The sequence below is a fragment of the Denticeps clupeoides genome, chromosome 8 (assembly GCF_900700375.1).
Source record: "Denticeps clupeoides chromosome 8, fDenClu1.1, whole genome shotgun sequence".
In the NCBI taxonomy this organism is placed as follows: Eukaryota; Metazoa; Chordata; class Actinopteri; order Clupeiformes; family Denticipitidae; genus Denticeps; species Denticeps clupeoides.
The window spans coordinates 7,516,226-7,526,542 of record NC_041714.1 but is presented as its reverse complement, the minus strand read 5'-3'; the positions used below and the strand labels follow the sequence as shown (position 1 = coordinate 7,526,542).

Here is a 10,317-nt window from a genome sequence, read left to right as displayed (position 1 = left end):
TTTCACCAAGTATTGAAGTAAAGGTGCGTTGTCAGATAATGTTTTCATCTCAGCTTTTTTAAATGATATTTACTACAGTTTGTGGGTTTTTAAACTGTGAGTGTTGGTGCGTCTGACTTTTATATTGTAAAGAGATGGTGATCTCAGCAGATGTTTTAACTTGGTTTTATACACAAAGATGAAGGTGTCATCATTGATGCAGGTCTCTCATTCAATTCACATGTAGATAATGTCACTAGGATGCATTCTTTCACCTTAGAAATATTTCAAAAATAAAAAATATAATTTCAATGCACGATGCAGAAAAGTTGGTCCATGCATTTATTACATCAAGGTTAGATAACTGCAGTGCATTACTGTCTGGATGCTCTAGTAGGTGCATGAGTAAACTCCAGCTAGTACTACAAAATCCTACCTTTGACCTAAGCTCTAAATTGTCTCGCCCCACAATACCTGAGTGAACTTTTAGTTCTTTACGACCCGCCACGCACCACGCACTACTGGTACTGAAAGTACAGAAGGTCACAGCTGGGAGCAGATCCTTCTCATATAGAGCTCCGCAGTTGTGGAACGGCTTGCCAGTCAGTGTCCGGGTCTCCAAACTGTTTTCTGTTTTCTCGGGTCTTCTGTTAAAGGCCCAGACACTCATTTTGCTTCACTTTGACACAGTGCCAATTATAAAGTCCTTTATCACACAGTCCCCCTGTTAGACACAGACAGTGTTAAATTCACCCTAGTTAGACTGTCCTAGTTAGGGTACCGGCCCACTGTAGCACCAATATACCACTATCACCACATATTTCAGTATCGGTCGTACAGTGCCACTGTCTGCCGCTGCTTCTGTTTGTTTTCTCCGAGACACGGAATCAAGCGCACAGACTACCGGCAGACTCCAGTGAAGACTCCAGAAAATAAATCCTGGTTCCTGACAACTGCTAAACGAGGTCTCAACAGCGGGCTATTAACCACTTAAACCAGCGCTGTCTCAGTGCTATGATGAGGTCTAAATCCTGATTGATATACTTCATGAATCTTGTTGCTGTCTAGGAACGTGCTCAGCTCAGCTAAACCCAATTGAGATGGGTTTGGATGAGTTGGACTACAAATTGAAGGCACTTCAAGACTGTTAGTAAATCATGCCAGGTGACCTCACGAAGCTGACTGAGAGAATGCCAGAAGTGTGCAAAGCTGTCATCAAACCAAAAGGTGGCTACTTTGAAGAATCTAAAATATAAAGCACATTCTGGTTTGATTACGACACAATCTCGAAAATAAAAAAAAGAATAAAACACCACTGGATGAGAAGGCCTGTCAAAACTCTTGACTGGTACTGTTCTGTACAATAACGCTACAAATTAACAGAGCCAAGTACTAAAACTGGTCTACATACATGAATTTGGTACCTGTTTTATTTTTAGGAAATTAAAATTTTATATTACAAAAAAAAAAAAAAAACACTGACTATTTTGTTTCGCCTACTTGAATGTTCCCCTCTTCACCATGTCTTAAATCAGGCAGACGGTCCGGCATCCATGCGGCATAATAAAGCTTTGATCCTGCATTGGTGCATGTACTCAAATCTTCTCATCATGTCTAAAAGCTTTCTGTCAAGGACCATCTGGCAAGAGTGTCTCTGTGCAGTCGCCTTTTTCTGACTTTCTTGCAAATATCCGTTGCACTGTTTTAGTCATCTGATGAGCCGCTGTATTTCTGTCCAGCTACAGGACCCTGACTAGATGCATTTAAGTAAGAACATAAAAATGTAATTGTCTGTGTTTTAAACTATATGTACTTTTCCATAATAATTATTAAATCAAATATCACAAAGCTAAGACCTCGCTTATAAAGATGTTTAAAGGTGGTGGTTTTAAAATCTGATGTAGGCAAAAGGAGAAGCATCTCATCTGTGTACAAAGCAATAGACCAACAAACTAATGTTTTAGATATGTGTTGTATGAAGCAATTTCAGATTCCTTTTCACGGCAGCATCAATTAATGTTTAAATGCATTTTATATCAAATTTCATCAGCATTAATGCACAAAGGCATTGTGGAAGCATCTAGCATTTTGTCACTAGTATTGTAGATTTTCTATATGTTCTGTGTCCACAGAAGCACAAATATCTTTCCTGCATTGATTTGCTGCATTTAATTAAATAAAGTAGGGACCGTATGCAAGGACAACACTGTGAATGCATGCTTGTATGAAAGAATGAGTAAATGAATGGATTAAATGATTAGTGTATGAATGAATAGCTTAATGCATGTAAGCAAAACATACTGGATATACTGGAGAAAATAACTGGTAGTATATGATTTAATGATATATACGTGGACAGAGTGGGGAGATACACAATGTGAGTGGGGGAGAGAGAGTGTGAGAGAGAGAGAGAGAGAGAGAGAGAGAGATGGTAGGTAGATAGAGGAGCTCGGTGAACAATTCATTTTATGGCTGGAATCAAACCTTGGTGCACATTTCAGTGATACTGGATAACATTCTCCATCACACATATGCTGTAAGTATTTATTTTGTGTTTCTAAACTATTTCCTGCATATATGTGTATTAAATAATACAATGTGAGATGTAATATGTTTATGTAATGTGGCCAAGAATAATTAATAAAATCAATACATTTTGATAATACATTAGCTATAATTAGGTATAATTGGATATTCCCCATTCTTTGTTACCTTTTTTAACTTGCATAAGTTAGTAGCTTTACCATTCATGAAAAAAAATTTAACCCATCAATATTGCTACCTGCATAGCAATACAAAATATTCAGCAAAACAGTATGAACTTTGCAAGACAAAGGGTTGCCTCACATTATGCCTGGTCTGTCGTTATTCTGTGCCATTTGCAAGTGTTTGTAAGAGCTCTGCTTAAAGAGCTCTACAATGAAAATATTGAGTGCATTTCCTCAACCCTGTTGTTCCTGTTAGTATTTAGAGGGAAAAATATTAAAAAAATACTTCCTAGTGCAGCTGAAATGCACTTGCTGAAGAATAACATTCAGTGTGTGGTCTTCTTGGTCTTCTATTCCACTATTTCCATCAGCTCCGTAGGTGGATGTATTTCTGGACCTTCAGCCTGCTGTTTAGATCATTGAAGGACTAATTTGATCAGTTTTCAAAGCGTTCGGTGCACCATCGCCACCTCCGACCTTAAATTAAAAATGAATGACACAGAGACCATCATCCAGTTCTACTGCAACTACACCCAAGGCTCGGAACCGCCCGTCTTCGTTGGTGCCATGAAGAGCGAGCCCTACCACATTGCCATCCCCATGACTGTGTTCTACGGTTTGCTGTTCGTGTTCGGGGTCCTCTTCAACGGCATGAGCATCCTGACGCTGCTCATCGACGCACGTATGAAGGCCAGCGCCATCCAGTTGTATCTCCTCCACCTAGTCCTCACCGACGTCATCCAGCTCCTCACCATACCCGTCACACTTTACAGGTACTACTGGGAGATCTACCCGTGGAGGCTCGGAGGGCCACTGTGTAAGGCCTACTTCATGGTGCGCCAGATATACTGCGCCACCACCAGCTGGGTCATCCTGGGATTCACCATGGAGCGCTACATGGCCATCTGCCACCCCTTGTGGTCGCTGTCAAGCCTTCAGAAGACACGCCTACCTTGCCTGCTGGCTTTCGTTTGGTTGTTTTCCGTGATGTCCGCCGTACCCTTTGGTCTTGTGTACAGTCATGACCGTGCTTGCATCTTGGATTATGGCGCCCAATCTCCAGACAAACTCTTTCAGGCCTCCACCATGTGTGAAATGACCGAGGCGAAACCCTACGTGCTCTACAAGGTGGCCATCCTGCTAAAAGCCGTCCTCTGTTTCCTGGTGCCCCTGATGTCCATCTTCACCCTCTACGTCCTCATCCTCTTTCACCTCCGGAGGAACAGCCATCAGCGAAGGGCCATGGGTCTCACTCGCTCGGTGGCTTCAGGTAGCAGCGTGCAGTGCCACCAGAGTGGAAAAATGCTCCTTCAAGAGAAAAGAGCATTACGGCTCATGGGTAAGGCATGTGAGAGGAATCGCACAGTTACGTTATACAAACTTTCGACGCCATCAATATCTTGATGCTATTCTTTATTGGTGCTTTTACAGGTGCGGTGGTGGTGGCATTTTTCCTCTGCAATTTCCCTGACATTGCCTCGTCACTGATGCAAGTCTACCACGACGTCTGGTCTGCACAAACACTCGCAGTGTACACGGTGCTCAAGACGTACCTCTCCCTGCCACTGTGGTACGTTAACAGTGCCCTGGACCCCGTGCTTTTCTGCATCTCCTCCAGCACCTTCCGCCGAGCCTGCTGGACGACCATGAGGTCCCTTCAGCCTCCTTGCCCCTGGGCGGGCCGAAGGAATGGGCAGCCGTCTGTGGGCCGGGAGCTGAGCCGGAACTCCTCTGGAGTGGGCAGTTTATCGGGGAGAGAGGCCAGCGAGTGCCTGAGGCTCCGGCTGAACGACGGAGACCCTCAGACTATAGGTCTTCAGAGTCGGGATCATTAGACTTCATCAACTTCACCCTGGCTTATTTGTTACTCAACTTAATAATGGCACAAATAACGAAAAAAAAGCTGATTATTCTGTGGTGGTGTTATATTTCTTATATGTCTGCCAGTTTTAATGAGAAAATATTAGTGGGGTAATGTTGCATTTTCATAATGCTTTTTAGTTAGCAGTAGAGGACAGTGTCCAGTTCCTGGATGCTGTGTGTCTAATGTCTCCCGTGGTCCCGAGCTGATGCATCAGTATGAAGCTGTGATGTGCAACGTGGTGTTAACATGCAGTGAAGGCAAAATAGCTGCACCATTTCAAATTTAATAGGGTGGAGGATGGGTCATCATGCAAATGTAAACCCCAAAAAGAGATACAAGTAAAAATGTTGTTATTCTTTTTCCAATTTATTTTCCCATTTTTAACATTTAATTATTACCTGGTCACTAATTATAATTGAATCTCAATTTTCATTTGCACTGTGATAAAGAATATTGTCCATAACCTCAGAGATTTCATCAGATTCATAATGTATCTGGCAACAGTTTGTTTTGTTGTGTTTGAATCCGTGGCTCTAGAGTCATATGAAACAAAATCTGCAGTGTGCTGTTTTAAAACAACTGTAATATTCTGTTCTCCAAAATAAAACTAATAAACATCTGAAAACAACTGGACACTTCGGCTTGATTTTGGTTGGAACTGTGGCGCCCCCACGCGGCAACTCGCATGTTTCGCTCCTGTTGAACCCGGCAGCTTGCTCATTCTGTTCCAACTAACAATTTCCCACCGAGCATAACCATTTAATTCTGGTATTTTTTTTTTAAAATGTCAAATCCTCGGCCAGCCTGTCTGCACGAGCAGTTTATATATTTTTTGCCACAACTTATAAAAAAGATCCGCCAATAGCGTCGCAGGTGGGCGGGGCCAAAGCACAGCGGCGGGAGGTTCGAACTGAACATGGCGACAGGCGGAGAAAACGAACGCGGCGGCAGGTACAGGCGTTGGCGAAAGCTGTCGTGTTTTACAGCCGTGTGAATGTGACGTATTACACGGACACGCGCGACGTCGAGTCGGATATAAGAAATGTAGTTTTTTTTTTTTATATCCGTTGCGTAGTTTACGTTTTCCGGAAGTTTAGCCTCCGATGCTAACTTGCTACAACGACGTTGAGTCGGATATAAGAAATGTTTTACGTTGTCTGGAAGATTAGCCTCCGATGCTAACCTGCTACAACAGCGAAGTCCGTATTTATATCGTATTTTTTCATCACTGCTAGAGAGGGCGCGGCTCGCCGTGTCGTGGCGAGCAGCGAGCCGACCGCGAAGGAGCAGACCGTCATTTTCAACCCGGACTTCTTCGTGGAGAAGCTGCGGCACGAGCAGCCGGAGGTGTTCGCCGAGCTGGTGCTGAGCCACATCTCACGGCTCATCGACCTGCCAGGGTCCGAGTTCGCCCAGCTGCAGGGGGCGGTGGAGCCGGAGGTGCCCCCCTCGTCGGGCTTCCTCAGGTCCTTCAACTTCCTCAAGCGCAAAGGTGCTTATTACTTCAGTTTGTTGTACCTTTTCATTGTTCATTTATACACACCTATGTACATTCATACATACATTTATATTCAGTATATATATTCATAAACAGTAAAAACATATTATACAACTTGCACAAATAACACTTACACACACACATCCTTACACATTGTTGTTGTTTTCTTCTACTCTGTACTTGAGAAACACCATCTACCGGAATCGAATTCCTTGTATGTGCATACTTGGCCAATAAACATGATTCTGATTTTGATTTGTCATGCATGCCGTGTGAAGGCAGACGTCCTCCCTTAATGTGCTTCAAATTAATTTTCTTTAGATAAGGGGGTCATTTTCGGAGCCCCGCTCACTGAAGAAGGTATTGCACAAGTATACCAGCTTATTGAGTACCTCGCTAAAAGTGAGTATTTCACATTCTGATCAGCTCTATTTTTGGCTGCCTTTGCCCTCTGAAGTGATGTCATCTGCTAGAACGTGGGCGGCGGATGAAGAGTTGGTGAATAATTGAAAGCGAAGCACTTTGCTCTGCCCCCTTCCCCAGGCCTGCACGTGGAGGGCCTGTTCAGAGTGCCGGGGAACAGCATCCGGCAGCAGGCCCTGCGAGAGATGCTCAACAGCGGCGCCGACATCGACCTGGAGACGGGAGACTACCACCCCAACGACGTGGCCACGGTGCTGAAGGCGTTCCTGGGGGAGCTGCCCGAGCCGTTGCTGACTCACCGCCACTTTCACGCCCATCTCAAAATAGCTGGTATGCTGCCCTGGCGAGCTGAGGCACAGACATTTCTCACTGTGCGAAGTGAATGAATCGAACTGTAATCGCCTGATTTGTATGCAGATCTCACACGTTTTGATGAGGAGGGTAATAAGACGACTGTGCCGGACAAGGAGCGACAGATCCAGTCTCTCCAACTTCTTCTAATGCTGCTCCCGCCTCCTAACCGAAGTCTACTGAAACTGCTGCTGGACCTGCTCTACCGGACCGCCAAGCACCAGGACAAGAACAAAATGTCCGCACTAAATCTGGCCCTCATGTTCGCCCCGCATATAATATGGCCTAAAAAAGTAGGTTTCATTCTTTACCCTTACGTAACGCCAGGACTGAGCAGTATGAATCATGTTTAAAACCTTGTTCTAATTCTGTTTTTTTAATCAGCAATACTGCCATAGTTCTGCAGCTCCTGTATTCTAATTGTATTGACTATAACAGGTTAACGCAAGCAATCTGCAAGAGAACATTTGTAAGCTGAACGACAGCGTTGCTTTCCTGATCAAGCACTCTCAGAAGCTGTTCAAGGTAAGAATGAACTTTATAAATGGAATATAAAGCATATTTATTGAGAGTGTGTGTGTTAGTCATTAGATTTTTTTTTTAAATTTAGATTGGAACATAAATGTCCATTGCCTGTCTCTTTGTTGTGAATTTCCTGTTTGATAAGATCATATGTTAATGAGATCCACCTCACAAACAACTCTAATGAAGCCAGACATTTAGTGCTTGTGCCCTTTAAATATCACTGGCTGAGCTAATTTGGCACATTAAGAACCAGACTAGTAATTTATATTCAGATACCCAGGGTGCTCTCTGATTTATTTTTCATTTATTAGATATTACATGTTTTTATTTGTTTGGTTGCTTGTTTCCATGGTTACACTGTGCAAATAGTATTGTCTGGATTTGCATATGAATGGAGCCCAGTACTGTGTGTTCAGAGGACCGCATTATTACACCCCAAACAGCAGGGTAACATGAGATTTCATGTTTGCTCCAAATTGTACTAGGCATTGTAGAATTGGCTTTCATTTCGCCCCTCAATAATTTTATTTCTATAATTTTTAACCCTAACTGAGGGTTTTTACTGGAATCAATAATGCATGAAAACGAGCTACATTTAAAAGCCCAGATGAATATACTTGATATCTTGGTTGTTGTTTTTTTTTTTTCTTTCTGAAGGCACCGGTGTACATCAGAGAACACGCAAGGATGCACTTCTCATCATCAAAGATTTCTCAGACACAGGTGCCTGTATTGTTGTCTCTGTGAAAGTGATTATTTATTTATTTATTGTGTCATTGTGATACACAGCAAGCACAGCACTTGTCTCCTCGGCATTTAACCATCACCCTTAGAGATCAGTGAGCAGCCATGACATGCGCCCGGGGAGCAGTGTGTGGGGACAGTATCTGTGACTTTCGTTTTGCCATCTTGCAGGATGAAGTGGATTTTAGACAAGATGCCAGGTGCTTGTCTTCTTCGAGCGTGGGCTGTGAGAACGGGAGCTCCAGCAGCAGAGGGCAGCACACTGAGGAAGCTCTCAAAGAGCTCTTTGACCACGTCAGTAACATGCCCGAGTCTGCCCAAAAAAAGCGTTTCATACGACAGGTACAGTGGAAACTGTTTTTTTTTTTTTTTTGAGAGAGATATGAGAGACTGAGAGATATTTGTGGTTTGCAGTTGAATAAGCAAGGGCCTCCTGGATCTTCACTGCCTGACTGTAGAACACCTTCAGACCAGAAGCATCGGCGCTCACGATCGTTTAGTGGCTTTATAAAGGTTTGTTCAGCATTTGTCATTACGGGTTCCAGTGTATGATTTTCTGGCACATCTTCATGCTTATGCTGTTTAAAAAAAATAGGGCAATGGGGAGCAATTGGGGGGGTGTAGTAGCTCAGTTAGTAACACTCTCAAAATCACAGGTTAAAATCCCACTTACTACCATTGTGTCCCTGAGCAAGACACTCCATTTGCTCCATTTTTCTGCTCATAATACAGCTGGGACATGTCATCAAACAAAAACTGTATGCTGTAAAGATCTTCTGTGACTGGATATGTGTGTACATTTGAATACTTTTTATATGTGCCCCTTTTTTTTTTTTTTGCGGGGGAGCAGAGGAAAATATCTGGTAACCAACTTGCAATAGACAAGAGCAGAAGACAAATGTCTCTTGAATCACCTGGAGTTGTGGACCATGCGAAACACATGTTACAGGAGAGGGTAAGTACAAAAAAAGTAAAGTCAAAATAGAAATTGGGCAACCAAACTATTTTTAAATGTATGAAGTGTTTTTTTTTTGCTTTTAATTATTAGCAAATAGTATCAGTGGTATTAAGTTGATTTCTTAAGTTGATTATTTGTTAATACTGTATGTTGGTTTTACCAGAACGGACATACAAGCTCCTCATCTTTCACAAGGAAACGCTTCTCGCCAACCCAGTGCTCTGCTGTGACCAAACTGCAATATTAACATCAAAATTTCCTCCATTTAAACAAATCAGCCTTTAGGTAAAATGGGCAGTGATCTCTCTTGCACATTTCATGAAGTTCTTAAGTGTCCTTAAGCTATAATTATTACGTTGAGTTCTACTCATGCTCCATATGTTGTTTTTATTTATTTATTTCTTTTAAGAAGATTTTATGCTTTTATTGTAATACTTTAATGGGAAACAAATGATGAGGAATTTAATTGGACTGAACAAAATATTTAGTATAGGCAGATTTTTTGTTTTTTTTTTCTGAGACGTACATAGTGCATTTACAAAGAATGTTTTCTTCAGCAGAGGAGCCTATTGGTGGTTTTAATGCACACAAACTGAAATGTTAGCAAATTTAAAATGATTTTTTGGTTAATTTACATCTGTAAGTTTTGAGGGTTTGGGCTAACAGCATTAAGCACGTTTTAAAGCTTACTTGGTGTATGTACTTAAAGAGGAAATTGTAATGCTAGTGCTGCTTGTGTCTCATTAGTCCAGTGATTTATGTGAATTTTTTTTGGAGGAACATTTTTTTTTTTCCATTTATTTATTTCTTAATGCAGGTTGCTGTCTGTTACAGATATACATGATTCATCTCTGTTTTAAGATTGTTTGTTTGACTTATTCTTCCCTCCTCTCTTACTATGCAATCTTTGTCTTCTGTTTATATGCAGTATGTTATGATGGGCATCCTTTTCCTGTACTGTGACAGATGCTGCATATATCAGTAAAACCACTATCTGAGGGGATTTTTTTTTTTTTTTAGTATTTCTTGAGTGAATATCTTTCTTCATTTTAGAAAACTATTATTTTTAATGAAACTTGACTACTACCATACCAAATACAACACTTACATCTCAGTGGTCTTTGTGTTTTCTTCCTCCATGCCATTTTATTGTGATTTAAAAATGCCGATGATTGTTGTGTGCTTTATCAGAAGGATAACAAATCAATAATATAATATATAAAATATGTTTGGGACTGCTGGACTGTATGCAGTTTGATATTTATCC

At 41.8% G+C, this 10,317-nt stretch overlaps 2 protein-coding genes across 2 annotated transcripts; both read left to right on the top strand.

The window, feature by feature from the left end:
* Positions 1-2,406: 2,406 nt before the first annotated feature.
* On the top strand, positions 2,407-4,841 carry LOC114796147 (neurotensin receptor type 1-like). Its single transcript, XM_028990079.1, has 3 exons — positions 2,407-2,515; positions 3,059-4,026; positions 4,119-4,841. The coding sequence occupies exons 2-3, from the start codon at positions 3,177-3,179 to the stop codon at positions 4,520-4,522; spliced, it is 1,254 nt and encodes a 417-aa protein (XP_028845912.1). The 5' UTR covers positions 2,407-2,515; positions 3,059-3,176; the 3' UTR covers positions 4,523-4,841.
* A 615-nt stretch (positions 4,842-5,456) lies between these two features.
* LOC114795901 (rho GTPase-activating protein 19-like) lies at positions 5,457-10,045 on the top strand. The gene is made up of 11 exons (XM_028989618.1): positions 5,457-5,502; positions 5,787-6,043; positions 6,371-6,451; positions 6,593-6,802; positions 6,890-7,116; positions 7,262-7,348; positions 8,006-8,071; positions 8,264-8,434; positions 8,507-8,605; positions 8,943-9,047; positions 9,214-10,045. Exons 1-11 carry the CDS (start codon positions 5,468-5,470, stop codon positions 9,295-9,297), a joined length of 1,422 nt encoding a protein of 473 aa, XP_028845451.1. The 5' UTR covers positions 5,457-5,467; the 3' UTR covers positions 9,298-10,045.
* The last annotated feature ends 272 nt before the right edge of the window (positions 10,046-10,317 follow it).